Genomic DNA, 19,492 nt, shown 5'->3' on the forward strand with positions numbered 1-19,492 from the left:
TTAGATATTTTCAGGAGAAAATTTTATGAACCCAATTTCTTGCATCTTCTCATACCTATAAAAGCACTAAAATCACTAACGGAGATGTCAGCTCCTTGTGACTAGCAGCAGCCTTCTACCGATATGTGTGCTTGATTGTATGGACCCCCGTTACCAGAATCATATATTTGCTGACCTCCCCCCTACCTCTTCCGAGCAGCTCCTTCAAGCTATCTGAAAGCTGTCTCCTGGGCTATAGTCCTCAGTAAGCCCCAAATGAAACTGAACTCACAGCTCTCATGTTGCACGGTTTTTTTTAAAAATAAATTTATTTTCTTTTATTTATTTTTGGCTGAGTTGGGTCTTTGTTACTGTGTGCAGGCTTTCTCTAGTTGCGGCGAGCGGGGGCTACTCTTCGTTGTGGTGCGCCGGCTTCTCATTGCGGTGGCTTCTCTTGTTGCGGAGCACGGGCTCTACGCGTGCAGGCTTCATTAGTTGTGGTTCACAGCCTCTAGAGCGCAGGCTCAGTAGTTGTGGCGTATGGGCTTAGCTGCTCCGTGGCACGTGGGATCTTCCCAGACCAGGGCTCGAACTCATGTCCCCTGCATTGGCAGGTGGATTCTTAACCACTGCGCCACCAGGGAAGCCCTGTTGCACGGTTTTTGTTTTTCAGTCGACACCTGTTACCTGTATTGCAGCAATACGAGGAAGGCAGGAACAGAAGGAGAGGCAGGGGTATTCTCAAGCTTTTAGACAAGGAGGATTGTATGTGAGCCACTTTGAACTTTGACGAGAGGCCTGGTGGAGTGGAAGAAGCTTGTGCTAGAGGGGCTGAAGCCTGGGTTCTGGTCTATGCTGTTCTCTTCTTGGTCTCAATTCCTGCATCTGTAAAATGGGCTGGGTCCTCTGAACCACTGGCTTTTCTGAGGGACTTTCTTCCCCATAGTAGATGCTCAGTAATATCTGTTCGCACTTTAGATTTACCCAGCGACTTTTGAGCAGGGGGGGATGGTCACTTTTCCTTAAAGAGACAGGGAACTGACTTGATTAAGGTCTCTTTGCTGGTAAGAAAGAGCCACACCTCAAACCCACACTTTTTAACCATGTCCTGCTGCTCTGAGATCAGCAATAACAGCAGCCACCCTTTTACCCAGCGCATACTCTGTGTGATTTACCAGGCTAAGCATTTTACATGCAAGATCTTAATCTTCATTTAAACCAGCAAGGAAGGTATTATTATTCCTTTTTTACAGAAGAGGAAACCAAAACTCTGAGGGTTGGGTAACAGGCTCAAGGTCACACAACGAAGTACGTGGCAGAGGTGAAGTTTCACCTCTTTCCAGGTGAAGTCTGGAGCCCATCCCCATTCTCTCAAGCACCTGCTGCCACCTCTCTGCTCCTTTAAGATAAAATCTGAGCTGAAAGTGAAGATTGGGCCAGCAGGTCAGCAATCTGGTCTCTGACTGAGCGAAGTTCCGTGGGGTCAGTACCATATTTTCTTGAATGACAAAACCACGGTAGTCCACTTATTTGCATTTGCTACTCATTCACACTTTGACCATGAGCTCAACGCTGGGTACTAATCCGAGGGCACAAAGTAAGGCTTTCCCCCCCTTCTCATATCAAAGCAATACATGCTTATTGTGGAAAATTTGCAAAATACAAAAAAGTATAGTTCCTCAAAAAATTAAAAATAGAATTCCTATATGATCCAACAATTCCACTTCTGAATATGTGCCCCCCAAAATTAAAAGCAGGGACTTGAACAGGTATTTGTACACTCACGTTCATAGCAGCATTATTTACAATTACTAAAAGGTGGAAGCAACCCGTGTCCATCCATAGATAAACGGATAACAACAACAAAAATACATACAATGGAATATTATTCAGCCTTAAAAAGGAAGGAAATTCTGACACATGCCATGGCAAAGATGACGCTTGAAGACATTATGCTAAATGAAACAAGCCAGCCACAAGAGGATAAATACTATATGAGCCACTTATACGAAGTGGCTAGAATAGACAAATTCATAGAGAAGGAAAACCACTTTCCAGGGACTGGGGTAGGGGAGATTGCAGAGTTAGTGTTCAATGGGTACAGAATTTTGTTTTGCAAGATGAAAATTCTCTAGAGAGGGATGGTGGTGACGGTTGCACAAAAATGTGAACATACTTAATGCCACTGAACTGGACACTTGCTTAAAATGGTAAATTTTATGTTCTGTGTATTTTTACCACAAAAAAGTATAGAAAAACAGGGGAAAAAAATCACCTATGACATTTCAGTGCAGCTCTATTGGTAGGCTGGCACAGTGTCTTCTGAGTCTTTTTCTAATTTTAGCCTTTTATAGGTCTTTCTTTACAGCTACCTCTCTCGTGCATTATTGGAAGATGTTTTTACATTGTTATAGGACCCAAAGGGGCCATTTTAAGCTATGCCATCATATGTGAAGCCCTGATGTTTACACATATTATATTCCATGTTGTGGCCTGATAGGCAAGACTGCTAGGAAAGATAGAACTCACAGAACACAATCATGGGGACTCTGGCTCTGAGGACCCTTAAGGTATCCTACTTCCATTTCCTGCTGCTGAAGGATCATTGAGAGGTTATCACACTTCTGCTTAAAATTCTGCAACATCCAGTCTCACAACTTGGGGACAGCTCATTCCATTTTTGCAGTCACACTCATCCAACCTACTCTCCTCATTTTACAGACAGAAAAAAAGCAAAGCCATAGACCTCACTCTCAGAAAGCAGATGTCTTCTCTAATTTGTGACTTTCTCTCCAAATAGTATTCTTTACAACAGGCTGCAAACTGGCAGTGTGTGGGGTAAACCTGACCGGTAGATGAATTTTATTTGGCACAAGTTTTACAAATCAAGATTTTTTTTGGTAAAAGTCCAGAACTCCAGGTTCTGTTGAAATGTGAGAACTGACCACACTGGGCAGCATTTCCACTCGGCCACAGCTGGCAGCAGCTGCCCGGTACACGCTCTCCACCTTGCCAAAGGCCCCTGCACTCTGTTCTCTCCAAAGAGGCTCAGGTCTAATTTAGAAATCCCCACTGGCCCTGAAGCATACAAGGTTGATCCCTGACTTTAAACTTTCACATTGAGAAATGCGCTCAGGATCGGTTTCATTCATCACTGACAAGGCTGTGCCACCGACTGTGCTGGGGCACGCCCGCAGGGTCGGGCCTTAACCAGGCGTGAGGGCATCTGCACAGATCCGGCGACCTTCCATTCAGGGCCGACCACTGCCCGCGGACTACGGCCCAGCACCCAGGCCAGCACTGGCCTCCGGGTTCCGCTCCCGACTCGTCATACACCGGCAGGGCAGCAGGCTGGCCCCTGCGGAACGCCGCGTAGTCGTCGGTACCGCGCGCGGGCGACACCTACCTCGTCTGGCTGGTGAGGCACTCGGCAGGCGCCCAGTCGGGGGCGGAATCGCACGGTTCCCACCAGCAGGCAGCGAGGCTGCGGGAGCTACCAGCCGGGAGGGCGGCCCCCTCACCGCGTGGCCGGCGCTGCCATGGCGACGGCCCTCCCCGGGCCCCAAGCACCAGCACTTGCGCCAGGGGTCGTGGAGCCCCGACCTCGCTCAGCTGGAGCTCACGCATGCGCACCGACACCCAGGAACCCCTGATACCTGGCGGAGATGGGTCGAACCACTGCGCGAAGGGGAGAGAGAACCTTGGAAAGGCTTGAGAATGGATGGAAGGAGGAAGAAAAGGCCAAGATAGGACCCCAGATTGGACTTGACTCTTAGGTATCAAGGCTGTGGAATCCACCAGGGGCAGTGGGTTGACGCCGACTCCGCTCCGAGGTTCTTCGTGACCTTCTACCCCCTCCGCTTGTAATGGGTGGGCCCGGAAGGGCGGGCTCATGGAAGTTGCGCAGGCGCAGTGGGGCCGGCAGCATGGCGTCCAGGCCCAAGCGGCGTGCCTTGGACGGCGGGTTTTCGGTTCCGCGCGATGAGGACGAGGATGATGAACTCGAGGATGAGGACGAAGACAACGAAGACAGTGACGAAGAGGAGGATGAAGACGACGAGGTCGTCAATGAGGTGAGAAACACGCGCGACCCCGGTTTGGCTTATGTCTGGGAAAAAACTTTACAACAACCAAAACCATGTGAGTGTGTGAGCTGCTTGGAGTAGCGACTTCCCCGTACCTGAGGGTCCTTAAGCAGAAACTGGAGGTGAGAAAAGGTTCTCACTGAGGTTCCACTTCAGTCTTTTACATATTGCAGCCACAGAAAGTTATTTTCAAAAGTCCTGTCCCGGCCGGGTGCGTGGGCCCTCCCACCGCCGCAACGGCACCGTCCTCGGTGGCCTTTTTTAGTTCTCAGGCTAAAGCCCCAAATCCTTCTGGGCTGCCGGGGGCCCCGAGTTCATCCTCTGCCCTCCCCGCGCAGCCCCCCCACGCTGGGTTCGCGGTGCCTGCCTCCCTCATGGCGGCCGTCTTCCCGTTTCTCGAAGGCCAGCCTCCTTCTCCTCTCTGCGCGCTGCGTTTTTCCTGCAGTGTTTTCCCGTCCTTGGTCAGATCTCAACTAAGCTGTCTTTTCTGCCCGTCAGACCAAGTCCTGGTGATATGTTCTGCTAGAACTGGCTCCTACCGTAGAGCCTGGCATTAGAGGTAGTAACACTCGTTGAATGAATAATTAGGACGGAAAGGTCCTGAAGACCCCGGAATGGCTAATAGGTAGCCCTGAACTTAACACCCGCCGGGCAGAGTTGGTAATTTATGCCCCTGATCCTAATCTTTGCCATTTCTCTAAATGTTACCTGAAAACTGGGTTCACCTCTTGGTGGGTGATCGAGCCAGTAAGCACAACCACGCTGAAGATTAGAAGGAGGAAGGATTTCTTACTTGTAGCAAGAGTAAGGAGAACACCGGGGGTCTTTCCCCAAGCAGTGTCTCCCCCAAACAGCAGCGCTGATGTTTTAAGCTAAGGGTACGTGCATATTCATGAGGGGGCTTGAGCAGAGGCGAATTCAGCATAAAATTGGGGCAAAGGTCAACGGAGTCCAAGCTTTAGCTGATTGAAGTCCGGAGGGTCAGCATCATCATTCGGTCCTCCACCTGGGTGGGGGCCTTAATTCCTGCAGAACTCAGATATTACGGATATCATTTGAGGAGGAGCTAGGACTCTCTTATGTCAAGAAAGCCATTTCTGGTTCTTTTTCTCAGGGACCCTCTAACGTATCTGCTTACGTAAATGGTTGCCAAATTCACCAGCTGCTCAAATCCAAAACCCGGAAGTTAACTGTAATTCCTCCCTTTTCCTCATCCCGCCTCAGTAAATTCTGTTGGCTTTACCTTCAGTATCCAGACGTTTCTCATCAGTGATTCTGCAACGGTCAAAGTCCACCCTTCCACCATCTCTTGCCTGGACTTCTGTAGTAACTTTTAACTGGCATGCCTTTTCCCGTTCTTGTTCCCCTACAATCTCTCCTCCACCCACAGCAGAAAGATCTTTTAAAAACGTAGGTATACGGGCTTCCCTGGCTGTGCAGTGGTTAAGATTCCTCGCGCTTCCATTGCAGGGGGCATGGGTTTGATCCCTGGTCTGGGAACTAAGATCCTGCGTGCCGCACTGCGCGGCCAAAAAGAAAAAAATGTAGATCTGTTCTCACTTCCCTGCTCTGACCGCTCCAATGGCTTCCCATTTCATTTGTATGAAAATCCAAAGTCCTCATGGTTATTGGACAGAGAGACAGCTAATATGGCGGGATCAGAATAAGGAAGAGGCTGATGGGGGAATAAAGTCAGAGATAAACATGAGCAGGGCAAGCATGGGTGCAGGATTAGTGCTGTGACTGTGGTGTGGGTATATAATATATTTTCCGTGGAACAGAGCTTTCCCTTACAAAGCAGCTCTTTACTTTGGCCCCTTACCTTAAATGCGGTCTCACCGTTTTTTATTTAGATCTTTAACTGGCTTTTGCTAACTTCGGGTTATAGAACTCAGCGCTTCTTGCGTTAACATGGATAATCTACCAGTTTGCCAGTGGTTGGAAATTTGTGTAGTGACCATCACTGATGATAGTGTAAGAAAATAGGCACTTACATATACTGCTGGTGGGACTATAAATTGATGCACCCTTTTTGGAGGGCCATGTGACAACATCAGAACTTTAAAATGTGTATAAATGCTCTGATTCAGTAATTCTGCTTGTGGGAATTTACCCTCCAGCAATAATAGTAATGCTAATAATACACGATTTAGGATCCTCAAGGACTGATCTTATTTAGCACTTAAAAGCCTTTAAGTTTTTTTTTTTGGAGTGAAGTAATCCTTACATTTATCTATGGAATATTTCAGTGGCGTTGCTTCTTAGAGTCTGTTATTGTTGTTTTACAGAGATAGATCAGGGAGCCTCGCTACACACACCTCTTAGTTACTTGTACTCACCATATTTCCTCCTGCCTCAGGGCCTTCGTCTGTGCTGTGCCAGGAGCTCTCTTTACTGGTCCTAGGTTCCCAGCTCAAGTGTCACTTCTCTAAGGGAAGCCTTTCCTGAATTTCCAACCTCCTATTTCTTAAGCTGTTATAGCACCATTCACCTGTGTTTTATAGCATGCATAGTTGTAAGCCTATATTTATTTCCATGACTGTTTCCTTAATGTCGGTATTCCCACCTACACCATACGCTCCAGGAGGGCATGATCATTCATGTCTACCTTGCTCACCTTTTCATCTTGAGTGCCTGGCACAGTGCTTGGTACAGAGGGGTACTCAGTAATTCTTGCCCAGTGAATGAAGCGTGGCCTCAAATCCATGGGCTGAATCAAGCTCTAGGCAATGCCAAGGACTTTTGAAGTGATTTTGTTCTTTGCTCACTCTTGCTGCAGTCAGGTAAATAATAATTTCTCATTTGCTTTATCCAGAACAGACTTTCTCAACATCAAAACTAGGTCACTCTGAATGCTTTGTTCTTCTCAGGCTTTTGTTTCAAATGAGGAGATGGTGTGAAGGTGCTTTGTCATCTGTGCAGATGGCAGTCTTGGCAATGTTTGCTTATTTTGAAGCCTAGGCAGTTATAGTTCTTTTGGTAACATTTTCTTCTTCTTGTCCTTTTTCTGGCATGTTCCACAGATGGAGATAGAGCCAAAAAGAATGAGGTGGGGAGGGAAAATAATGCCTGAATTATCTTAGTGAGTTATGTATGATGACCTATTTTGTGTGTCATTTACAGGAAGTGAATATTGAATTCGAAGCTTATTCTATCTCAGATAACGATTACGACGGAATTAAGAAATTACTGCAGCAGGTATTGTCTTTTATTCACTACACACGCATTTGCTCTTCTAAGAAATTCCAGGCCATTCGATATAAGTTCTGTCAGATTTCATTTTTTCTATTTTAGAATTCCCATTTCTACCCTCTCCACTTTGCCTGGAAGGAAGAATTGTTTTCTTTTCCAGGGCTAACTCCCCTATTTGTGCCTCTACTCCCAGACCCCTTCCTTTGATTAAAATATTTAAGTATTCTGTGTTCTAAAATACTCTCCCTTTCCTATTTTAATTATTAGAGCTATTCTCTTTTTCTCTAATTCATTTCTAAGCTTTGTGGGGTTAAAGGAATTCTCACATAATGGCCTGTCACTGATTCCACCATCTGGTGCCACAAGCAGCAGGCTTGCTGCTTCTCTGTATTCCTTTACTCCACGTAAGATGGCTTTGGTTCGCCACCCTTCAGAGCCTCCGGTGTCCAGTCCACCCTCCTCCCCTCGCGTCTCCTCCCTGTCCGCTCCCCTCCCCAAGACCCCCTGTATTACCACCGGCTCTGCCTCGTCTCAAATTTCTGTGCCTTGACTGCTTTGATTTGCTCTGGCTTTTCTTTCCTCTTGGGATTGTTTTCTGGGTCATCTTCCTGGTCAAATCATTGAAATTTCATTATTTTTATTTGAATATGGAAATTAGAAGTTTTATTAGAAATCATACTTTGGTTTTATTTTTTTTAGGTTTTTTTTTAATAGATTTATTTTTATTTATTTATTTACTTTTGGCTGCGTTGGGTCTTCGTTGCTGCGCGCAGGCTTTCTCTAGTTGCGGCGAGTGGGGGCTACTCTTCATTGCAGTGCGCGGGCTTCTCATTGCGGTGGCTTCTCGTTGTGGAGAGCGGGCTCTAGGCGCGCAGGCTTCAGTCGTTGTGGATCTTGAGCTCAGTAGTTGTTGCACACGGGCTCAGTAGTTGTGGCTCGCAGGCTCAGTAGTTGTGGTGCACAGGCTTAGCTGCTCCGTGGCATGTGGGATGTTCCCGGACCAGGGCTCGAACCCATGTCCCCTGCATTGGCAGGTGGATTCATAACCACTCTGCCACCAGGGAAGTCCCATACTTTGGTTTTAATTTAAAATATATTTTTTTTCTCCTCTTAGCTTTTCCTAAAAGCTCCTGTGAACACTGCAGAACTAACAGATCTCTTAATTCAACAGAACCATATCGGGAGTGTGATTAAGGTAAGCAGGACAGTTGCGTTTATTCTGATTAAATTAGTTCTTTATCCTAAGTTCCTCCTGTTTTATAGCAAGTAGGCCAGAAACTCAAATTGGAAAGTATTACTGGTTAGAAGGCCATCCCAGCAATTCAGGGTTATTAAATGCAGTGATCTAGGTTGTGGCAGCGGATAGGGAGAGAAGTGGGCTGATTCAGAAGATACTGGGGAGGTGAAATACGACGGGGCTTAATGAATGGTTGGGTCTGAGAGTGAGTGGAAAAGGAGTTGAGGATGATACCCTCGTGTCTGGCTGGAGAACCAAGGTAGCAAGCATGGAGGAGAATCAGGTTAAGAGGGGAACACGAGCTTGGATTTGTACATTTTGCGTTTGATTTGCCTGTGATACATACAAGTGAGATGTTGTGCAGCAGCCGGAGACTGGGGCATTTTCAGCACATAAATGGTCACTGAAGTCGTGGGAGTAGTTGAAGTTGTCCATGGAGGGCAGGGACAGTCTGGTCATGACAGCGTTAGTTGGGGGGATGAGCTAAGTGGCAGAACCTGCCAGGGAGACTCAGGAGTGACAGGAGAGGGAAAAGGGGGAAAGCCTCGAGTGGTGTCATGCAAAGCAGGGGGTGGCACTTGGAGGAGGAGGGAGCAGGCCTGGGATGAATCCCGCCTCTGCGTGTACTCTCCGCTGGCTCTACGTTTCTTCTGCCGCCTGACAGACTGCCCTGCGCCTTCGAGTCAGGACCGCAACAGTACTCTGGCCCGTGACTCTGCACTTTGGACAGAGCTCAGTGAGGACAGCTCGTATTTGCTCCGGGCACATTAGCTGCAGAGGCTCAGCGCGGGGCTGGCGGATTTCCTGACTCTGCACTTTGGACAGAGCTCAGTGAGGACAGCTCGTATTTGCTCCGGGCACATTAGCTGCAGAGGCTCAGCGCGGGGCTGGCGGATTTCCTTGCAAGATGGTTCACTCCTGTGTCTCTGTTGGGAGCCCAGCTGGAACCATGGGCCTCAGTCTCTGTAGTGTGGGCCTCCCTACCCAAGAGAGCCAGGCAGAAGTGCAGAGCATCTTATGTTACCGGGTGATTTCCACCATTCATTTGATCAGCAGACGTGATGGCCTGTGCAGGTCCAAGGGGAGGGCACGTGGATCGCCCCCCTCAGTGGGAGGAGTGTCTAGGTCACTTTGTCAGAAGAGAATGTGGGATAGGAAAAATCGCTTCAGCCTTCTGTGGAAAATGCAGTCTGCACGGTGACCTTCATCTTTCTCCGCGGGCATCTCTGACGATGAGGATGGTGCCTGCTTCGTAGGCGTGGGGGGGGGGTGGTGAACAAGAGAAGATGCTCAGAACGGCATCTGGCGCATGGCTTGTACTCTATGCGTAACTGTCCCCGTTGAAGTCTTTTTTTCTATTCCCAGCACCTATCGTCTAGCTTATTGTAAAAAAGCAAAATAAATAACTCCACCTCGGTCTAAGGTTCCATCCACTCAGACGACCTCACCTTCAGCCATCTCACTTGGTTTTCAAAGCCAAAATTCTTGAAAGATATTTTGCATTTGATTTCCACCTCCTCTCCTAAACACCTTAATCTGGCTTTTACCCCCAACACTCTCCCAATGTCCTGAAACTGATGGGATCACCAACATCTTCATTACTAAATACAACAGACGCTTTTCAGACCTGCTGCCAACATTCAGAACCTGTAGCACACAGCGTCAGGAAGATGAGAGGGTGACACCTCGGTAGCATCCCTTTATTAGTGCGGTGGGGAGAAGCAGCTGCCTGCTCTGTCAGCAGACACTCGTGAGCTCTAGCTGGTTAGTGTCCTGAGACCTGATGCATACCGATGAGAAGCAGTTGCTTTTAGTTTTGAAAAAGCTTATTCTCTAGTCGGGGGATTCAGCCTTTCATTGGATAATTACACAAATAAGTCTAAATTACAATTATGGCTTCCTTGGCTTCCACAGAGACACCTGAGGTGTCCCAGGGACCCAGGCTTCTTGTTCCTAGGACAGGGACTGCCAGAGCTTTCTCTGGAGGCTTTGGAACTGGGGGGATTTGGACTCTTCTAGAGAAGGCGATTCCGGGGGAAGGGGAGGTGGGCTGGGGACTGCGTGTGCGTGGCTGGAGTCTCAGGGCCCGGGTGTCGTGCAGCGGGTTGCTCAGAACTCGGCTGCCACGAAGAATTGTGTTGAGTGAAGAGGCCCGGGAGAGGGAAGGAGTAGGCTGGGAGGGGCAGGCCTCGGGCCAGGCCGGGGAGGGGCGGTGGGTGGTGGGGGGGGGGGAGACGGGGGCGGGGCCCGCGCCACGGAGCAGCGGCAGCCGGCGGGGCGCGCCTGGCGGCCTGTCCAGGGGGAGGAAGGCCGAGTGGGTTCCGGGGTGCTCGTTGCTTTTCACCGACGGGGGGTTTGGGGGTCTCAGGGCTTCACACCGGGGGGCCTTCTTCCTGCCCCGGCTTTCCGTCCGTCGGCACCACGCAAGTTTTGCCACCGTGGCCGGGGGTCCTCTGACGTGCGCGGGAGCTGCCGTGCTGCTCTCGGAGGACCAGGGCGGGTTCACGCAGTACGTTCTTCTGCGCTCCTCTCCCCTCTCCTCCAAGAGCCGACGTGCCCTTGGTCCTCTCGCCGGGACTGCGTCAGTCTCTCCTGAGTTGCCTCGGCGCCCTGCTGCGTTGCTGAGCCCGAGGCCTCTCTCCCGCGTCTGGCAGCCGCTCTGGCGGTGACCCAGGCCTTCGGGGCCTCGCCGTAGCCGCCCCCCCTTCGTGTTCCCGCACCGCCAGCTTCAGTGGAAGTGTTCTGCTGTGAAGCCTGGTTGCCCCTTCGCCTGAGGCCCTCTCCGTGGCACCGTCAGCTTGGATCCGGGAGCCGCGTTCTCCCTCGCCGGCCTCCGGGGAGCCCAGGCCCGTCCCGCAGCTCTGTCTGCTTCGATTTCCGCCCCACGGCTCCGCTCCGCTCTCTGTTCCTGCCCTGAGGCCCCGGCCACCGGGGGGCGCTCTGGCGCTGCCGACCGCACCTGGCTGAGCCCGTGGTGCTGGTGCCGCTTCGCACAGAACAAGTTCAGGGACAGACGGGCCGTCCCGGGTCCCTGCTGTCCTTCGGTGGAAGAGCAGCAGCCTCATTTTATTTCATTCATTCAGCGCTTGTTCCCCAAGGACTTAGTCTGGCCTGGCTCTGTGCCGGGGGCCGGGGATGCTGCCAGAGGAGTTTACAGCTGGGACGAGCAAACAAGCAACAGGTAGAAGAAAATGTGGACTGTGTGTCGAGTCGAGTACAGCCGAGCCAGGAAGTTCAAGGTGGAATCGAGCATCTCACTCTTAGTTCTGTTTTCTCGATTCCTCATTTCCTCTCTTGCCCTCGTTTTCTTCTCTCCTACCCATGCACAGGGAGGCATTGCTCCCCTTCCCCAGTGGTGGGGACCACCCCAGTGGTGGTCAGGAAGCATGCGTTTTAGGTGAGACAGTGTGGTGGACCCACAGAGAAACAAGGCTGGGCTGGCTCCAGCCAGACCACTTAGAAAACAGACTAAAATGGTTTCCTTCAAGAGGTCTTATCTGTTCTGGATTTATAAGACATTGAGGAAAATGTCTTAAGAGTCTAGTAAAAAGAAATTTAGAGCAGAAGATCATCCAGAATGTAAGAAGAGGACAGAATCAAGGGAGGTAAAGTGATGTGAACAAGACCACACAGTTTTAGCCCACGGTGCTTTTCTGAGGTGATGACAGTAAAACAAAGTTATCGTTTGAAAAGTGGAAAGATAAACGAGGCCTGGATTCCAAGACTTGGTATTGCACTTCTTTTCAACCAAATATAAAGTTAATTTTTTTTTTCTTTTTAAAATAGCAAACGGATGTTTCAGAAGACAGCGATGATGATATGGATGAAGATGGGATTTTTGGCTTCATAAGCCTTTTAAATTTAACTGAAAGGAAGGTGGGTTTCCCTGACTGGCATCAGAATGGTTATTCCTTAGGCCAAACCCTCAGGAGTTAATTTTATTTAATGCATGATAAAAGTATCTTTTATATCTTTTAAGACCATGATATTAACTATAAATATGTGTGCTCTTGTGAGATCTTATTGTAATCCTTTTTTCAGTATGAAGGTGTTTTTGTTTTCCTTTGAATACTCTGTACCCAGTTAAAGTCTTTACTGCCTGTGGTATAGAGAATCGTCACCTGGCTTTTCAGGAATGGGTGTCCTGATGTTGGTGTTGACACAGGAGCTGTTTTGCTGTCTCTGCAGCTGTTTTGATTTCTGAAGTTGAGGACACTTACTGACATTTATCTGTATTTTCATTCATTACTTTTTATTGACTCATTGATGAGTTCTAATAAACAACCAGCAGCTTCCCCTCCTTAGAATAAGATGCAGGCTATACTTTATCATAATTTTTAATTGAACTTTTCCAGTTACTTCCATCTGTCTTTATGAGATGGATTAGAATTTCCATCCCAGCATGTCTGAGTGTTAGTATAACCTTCTCTGACCCTTGATTATGGGATGGTAAATAACCAGGTGTAGTTACTTTAGAGAAATACTTAAGCAATCAACACTGACGACATATAAGGTTTCAAAGGTTTTGGCAGAAAACTGCCCTTACCTGTAAGATAAAAAGTGATAGCTCTCACTTTGGAGTTTTCTCCTGTAAGTGATGGCCTGTAATAAAAAGTGAGCCTTCTCTTTGCTTTCTAGGGTACCCCGTTTGCTGAACAAATTAAAGAGTTTATTTTACGCCTGTGCGAGAAGAACTGTGAAAAGAGTATGGTTGAACAGCTGGACAAGCTTTTCAATGACGCCACCAGGCCTGTGGGCTTTCTGCTGAGTGAAAGATTCATTAACGTTCCTGCACAGATAGCGCTGCCCATGCACCAACAGCTTCAGTAAGACACTTTGGAAGATGCCTTTGAATGGTAGTTTTTTCCCCAAGTGGATTCAGAAATGTGATTCAAATGGAATATGTTGGTATAGAAAGAGTTCTGCCCTTGGTTTAAGCATGAGTGGTGAGAGTGCCTGTGAGATGCATGCATTATTAATAATTGGCTTTTTAAAAGAGTTTTAATTACTTAGGGATATTGTGATAGCAGGCTTCATAATCTTAGAGATTTAAATGGTATAAAAATTGAGTTTCATGTAGACTTTTTACCTCCATTTGACTAAAGCTTTTAACCCTCTTCACGGATAGATTTCTGTAACACAAACGAAATGTTGAATAATTACAACAGTAACAAACAGTACAACTCCTAAATTCCACTGGGATATTTTATGACTAATGCAACCATGGTCCTGATACTGCATCTCTGGCTCCTCAGGGTTTGTTATTTTGTGTTTTAATTCAGGAGTTTTAAGTTTACGAGAATATTTTAAATGTAAGAAGGGCTAAGAATTGGCATTGCCCGTGCTTTGAAATAGAGGAGGATAAAATTACAGGCAGGCCCCCAGGCTTTACGGAATATTATTTCTCAGAGGTCATGGCACTTCTTTGTGATCTCCCTGGAAATAGTTGGTGCGAATGTAACTACAGTCTGAAGGCCTTTCGGTTTCCCATTTTTCCTTCAGAGACGCATCGCTTTTTAGTTTTACTCTCATACCCTCAGCTAATACTCACATCGCACTTCTGGGGCCTAAGCGTGTTTTGTTTTGCGTTGTCTTTTTCCTGATCAGCTGGAGCTCATGTCTGGTTTCAGGAGAGCGTGACCTGCTTTCTCCTGGTCCTCTTGAAGAAAGCCGCAGAGGGTTGTTCTGAGCTTCTTTACATTCTTGTTTAGTCAGACGCACGGGGTTATTGTATGATCTAAAGAAAGGAGGGAAAGAATTAAAGGCTTCATTGCTATCTCATTGACTGTGGTAGTTTGGGGCATCTGTCTGGCCATTCCTGCAGGAGGTCAGAAATGAGTCCCAGACGTGGTGATTGGAGATTGTAGTGGTCACATGCTGTAATGGCATTGGTCATGGCCGTGTGCCTTTGTGTGCGTCAGTTAAATGTTTGTTGTTTTAGAAAATCCAGATTCTTAGGTATTTTTAACAGAGCAGTGACGTGTGAACTTGAGATTCCTCTGTTAGTTGCTGTGTATCCACAGCTCAGAGCATAATCTGAGTGAGAGTCGTCGTACCATTTATTATAAAAGGCGCTGCCACAATCAGTTGAATGTGCACCTGGATGCATAAAGAAAACTCACTGCTTTAGAAGCATCCAGATCTAATGTCTGTCCATTAAGCCTGCGTCACAGCAGAACCCAGAGAAGAGGCCTCACTGGTTTTCTCTGTGCTCTGGTTTGTTGATGGATCTCGCCTCACCCATCAGCCAAACCTTGTGTGTGTGTGTGCCTCGTAGGAAAGAACTAGCAGAGGCGCACAAAACTAACAAGCCATGTGGGAAGTGTTACTTCTACCTTCTGATTAGCAAGACGTTTGTGGAAGCAGGAAAAAGCAATTCCAAAAAGAAACTGAGCAACCAAAAGAAAGATGAGTTAATGTTTGCAAATGCAGAAGAAGAATTTTTCTATGAGGTAAGCCCATCCTGTTCCATCTCTTTGTTTAGATGTAAATAAGGATTTTCTTGATAATAATCAGGATTTATTGCTCTCCCATTTTATATCAAAGTCCTTCTGTTCTTAAACTTCCGTATCTACAGCAGCTAGGAGCTAGTAACACAGTGAGAGTGGGGAGGAGGTGATTACCATGCTGACGACATGCTTACCGTGAGATCTTTATTCTCAAACCGGTCTGGGAGGTGAACATCAGCCTGTGTGCACAGATGGGGGACGCTGAGTCCGAGGGAGCTTGGAGCCACTGTCTGGTCGGTGTGGAGGACGGGGTGGACCCTGCTCTCCCGGTGCTGGCTCATGTGCCGCCCTGTGCCCTTAGTCCTGGAGGCCACCCCATTGGTGGGATTTCTAGCACTTTCTCCCTGTAAAAGCTTGTGCTGTGACGGACAACCAGATACCAGAGCATGTTACTTTCTTATGCTGCCTTCCTCTCAAAAATGTTAAATACATCTCTGAGGAGGACATATTTTCCTGGATTGGACGATATCACTTATTTTAAGGTGTCCACTAAGGACTAAAGCACTGTACATTCAGCTCTGCCCTTGTTTTTCAGGAAGTAAATAAGTGAAAATTAAATTTTTAAAAATGTGTGCCTCAGCACTTCAGGCAGACCATGTCAGGGACGTATGTAACGGGTGTTTTAAGATGGGCTGGTTACGCGGACCTGCCTGTCTTCACACAACAGCTTTATGCTGAGGAAGCAGCTGGGACAGTGGGTAAGACCAGCATTTAAAGATGATTCTTCTCATTAACTGTCAAATTTCATGAGTCTTAATTTCACTTGTGTATCATGAGATTATTTTGAGAATCAAATGAGATCAAGAAGATGAGCGACTTCAGAATTGTAAACAGTATAGAGGTGGGTAGTACTGTTAATATTACTTAGCTGCTTGTTCCCCTCTTAGAAATGGAACACTTCTATCCATACTCTTCATGTAAGTTAGAAATCTATTTGGTGAGTGTTTTATAACGTCTGCCTGACTGTCCCATTTGAGCTTCCTTGAGTCTGTGTTTTGCTTCATTTAGCTGTCAGTCTTATTACACATGCCAAACATAGTATTTTTTGTTATCAATTAAGTGAGTTTTGCCTTTAGCTTGTCTGAATTTTAAATTTATGGTTCTTTGGTTTAGAAGGCAATCCTGAAGTTCAACTACTCAGTGCAGGAGGAGGGCGACACGTGTCTGGGAGGCCGATGGTCCTTTGATGATGTACCAATGAAGCCCCTGCGAACTGTGATGTTAATTCCAAGCGACAAAATGAATGAAATCATGGATAAACTGAAGGAACATCTATCTGTCTAACCCATTTCCCATGGACAGTGGTGGGCTTGTTTTTGTAAAAATTTCCAGAAGACTTAGTGGAGATTTACTGAAAAACTCATGACTTTATTCAGATTAAGGTCCTCTACAAAAAGTAGGATTCTGTCACCCGTGTCTGTGACACATTTACAAAATATCTTTGCTTTTTAAGATTTTGGTCAAATTAAGAATGGTTGATTAAAAACTTTTCCAATAAGAAGAAAAACATGGAGTAGTAATTCAATAAAAACTTCTATTTTTAGTTGTTAAATAATATGCAAAAAGTTGTATTCTTTTCAAGACTATGCTTTGCAGGGTGTGACATCCATCTTCACGTCATGTCTGCACGTCACTCCAGTGGACCAGCTGTTGGGCTGCCTTTGGGATATTTATTGCACATCAGGTTTTGTGTAGAAGGTTCTTGAGAGTCACTGTATAGTGCATCTCTGTTCAGTAGTTTCAGGGCACTTCTCACACATTTTCTGTTCCTTTTTCATTGTTGAAATGGGTGATAGGTGATCCATCACTTGCTGTAGAATATCCTTACTTTCACTAGGAGGCAGATTACTGAAATAGTATTGTGGTGCCAATTGCATAAATCTGTTTAAAACAAAAAATTATTATTATTATTTTTGGTGAGAGGTACCAAACGAGTGGACGCTTTCCAGGCCTGGAGGATCTGCTTGTAGAATTTTGATTAGTGTGAACGTCTCAGTGGCTTGGTCTGCCTTTGTAGAATGAATACTTTCTGTGGTTTACATGGAAACAATCCAATTGCATTTCTAGGATAAGTTGGGTCCTCTAGGGTCATGCCACACAGCGGAAGTGACACCCCCCACTCTCATCACCGGGGGGGAACGGGCACTTCCCCCAAGGCCCATCACAATTTTGCGACAGGTCACATCAGATGCTTGGGAGAACTCTGGGTGCATAAGAGGGAGTATCTGCATCTAATACTAATACCATACCATATCCATTTGCTGAAGCTGGACACACCTGTAGTGACTCCTGGTTCCTGCCTAGAACGTCACACTGCCCAAGTGGTAGTGGTACCTTCACAGTGGGTCCGGCATCTGCAGCAGCCTCTGAGGCTAGTCTCCATTCTCACTGCTGTCCCTACAGCCCATTCACTTAGCAGCCAGAGGGGTCTTTAAGATACATGGAGAAGAGGTTGCCCTTGCTTAAAACGGAGTCTCCAGTTGCTTTGTACTGCACTTAGGATCAACTCCAAACTCCTTATGTGGCCCATACCCTACACCTCTGCTACCTGCCTGTCTTCAACCTGGCCTCCACCCCTTCCCTTCCCCACTTGCTCCAGTCTCAGTGGCCTGTCTGTTTTGAGAGGTCGCTACGCTCAAGGTCTGCACCTGCTGGCCCTGTTCCTCCTGAGGTGCATCGTGCTTTGCTGTACATTTCTATACTGTGTTCTCTCTTTATGCTGTAATCTCAGAGGTGTGAGTATTTCTTAGTCATCTACAGAGACCTGCCTTTAGTAGGTACTCTCAACATAATTTAGATTGGTAGCAGTATAACTTATATTGAAAATGTTAAGAAAAACCAAATTTGTCTTTTGCTCTTCATGTATGAATTCAAAGAAACCCCCTTTTTCTCCGTCAGACTTACAGTTCAGGAGAGATTTCTGAGGCGATCCTGATGTAGTTGTTGTCAGATATGCTGAATTTATGGAAGAGAACCCACTCTGGCATCTTCTTGGTGACAGAGTAACAAGAAAGGGGATGCAGCTGTGCAACTTGCTTGTGCGTCAGCATTAAGTAATTACCTGACCCATCAACGTCCCGAGCAATCTGAAAGGCAGCGTTTTACAGAAAAAAGGATTTTGTATTAATATGGAGATCGATACACAAAAATATCTTGTTTTAAAAATTCCAAAATACTTCACACAGAATAGTTAAAACTACAGATTTGCCACCCATGTTTTCTAGTTTCAGATATAGAAAGTAAGACATAAACATGTTTTGCTCAAAACTTGGAGCCAGTGATGATAATTAGGATGTTAACTACTTTCATCAGTTTCAGGGCAGCATGCCAAAATAGTGCAGCTACAAAGGTGAATGTTTTGGTCCAGAAATAAAGCTAGCACGTTCCCTGTCGCGTTATGGACCACGCTCGCAAGTGTCCAGTGCTTTACACTTGACGTTTTAGCTCCTTTAACCCTCAGGATTACCCTGAGATGCAGGTAACCGTACTTCTTCCATACAGATGAGGAAATCCATGCGAAAATGTCCTTTTTCTCCATTAAGAGTGCTTTAGAGTTCAGGTGGTGCACATACTAATTCTGTAACTTGCTTTGGTTTAGAGGCGCTAGGTTAGTCAACCTCCACGCCGGGAAAGAAACAAATGGGCTGTCGCCTTTCCTTCTTGTTGGGCGTTACGTCACCAGGTACATGGGAGCAAACAGGTGAGATGAGGGACTATATGTTCAGCCAAAGAACGCTGTAACAGCTCCTCCGCGATGGGAAAGGTCTTCCTGACAGAACACTCTAGTCGAGTCCTCCGTTCCCCTGAGGGGAAGTATATTTAAGTACTAAATCTTCAGTAACATATAAAGGTTTTTAGTTTTATTTTAAAGTTGACATCAATACAGTAATCACCCCAAGTGGGAGGTTTCTGACAGGATGTCCTCAATCTGTGAAATGTTGTGAAGAGCACACTACAGGTGGCCTCATCCATTCTTACCTGCATAAAATAACCAGACAGAAGAGCTTTCCTTATGTTCAGAGTGTTTTCCTTTGAGCCAAAAGCAGGTTCTGTGTAAGGAAGCTCGATTCGCTTGATGATTTCTAAGAGTTCGGCTCGGATAACATCTGCCATCCTGAGTGCAGAGCAGTTGAGGAAGTAATCGTGACACCACTTTTCAACACAGTCTAGGAAGGAACAAACAAAAAGCTATTTAGAAATGACTTGTCATAACTGAGAGAGCCCAGTTGGGAAGGCGCTCTGCCTCTGCGTACCTCTGTGTCCTCTCCTAACAAGGTTGTCACGAGTGAGTGCGAGGGAGGCAGCAAGGACGGGGACCTCGGTGGCCGCGAGAGTGGCTGTCCCTGGCACCGCTGGGAAGGGAGAGGGTGCCGGCTGGCAGGACCTGCAGTGGCTGTGGGGGACTCCACGAGCCCACCAACTATAAAGTGCAGGTCCCCACCGCTGACCAGTACTATATATCACCCTCACCTGGCTCATAAGAGGCAGAA

At 46.9% G+C, this 19,492-nt stretch overlaps 3 protein-coding genes across 7 annotated transcripts in view; 1 reads left to right on the forward strand and 2 right to left on the reverse strand.

Annotated features, from left to right (window-relative positions):
- The window catches only part of UROS (uroporphyrinogen III synthase), a 33,912-nt gene extending 30,275 nt beyond the window's left edge, over nt 1-3,637 (reverse strand). For 2 of the 3 annotated variants that reach the window (XM_032608739.1, XM_032608740.1), the window contains exon 1: nt 3,386-3,597. The gene's annotated coding sequence lies outside the window, so the exon portion shown is untranslated. Of the gene's footprint in view, nt 1-3,385 lie in introns of all 3 variants that reach the window. The other variant, XM_032608738.1, reaches the window with a different exon arrangement.
- A 253-nt stretch (nt 3,638-3,890) lies between these two features.
- On the forward strand, nt 3,891-16,554 carry BCCIP (BRCA2 and CDKN1A interacting protein). The gene is made up of 7 exons (XM_032608353.1): nt 3,891-4,052; nt 7,188-7,262; nt 8,371-8,451; nt 12,280-12,369; nt 13,132-13,319; nt 14,771-14,945; nt 16,116-16,554. The coding sequence occupies exons 1-7, from the start codon at nt 3,906-3,908 to the stop codon at nt 16,284-16,286; spliced, it is 927 nt and encodes a 308-aa protein (XP_032464244.1). The 5' UTR covers nt 3,891-3,905; the 3' UTR covers nt 16,287-16,554.
- The window catches only part of DHX32 (DEAH-box helicase 32 (putative)), a 55,227-nt gene continuing 52,080 nt past the window's right edge, over nt 16,346-19,492 (reverse strand). For all 3 annotated transcript variants that reach the window (XM_032608351.1, XM_032608350.1, XM_032608352.1), the window contains 3 exons: nt 18,981-19,168; nt 17,907-18,088; nt 16,346-16,883 (listed from right to left, as the gene is read on the reverse strand). In XM_032608351.1, the coding sequence (XP_032464242.1) occupies nt 16,712-16,883; nt 17,907-18,088; nt 18,981-19,168 (542 nt within the window). In that variant the 3' untranslated portion in view covers nt 16,346-16,711. The remainder of the gene's footprint in view (nt 16,884-17,906; nt 18,089-18,980; nt 19,169-19,492) is intronic.

This window comes from Phocoena sinus, chromosome 16 (genome assembly GCF_008692025.1).
Source record: "Phocoena sinus isolate mPhoSin1 chromosome 16, mPhoSin1.pri, whole genome shotgun sequence".
Classification (NCBI taxonomy): domain Eukaryota; kingdom Metazoa; phylum Chordata; class Mammalia; order Artiodactyla; family Phocoenidae; genus Phocoena; species Phocoena sinus.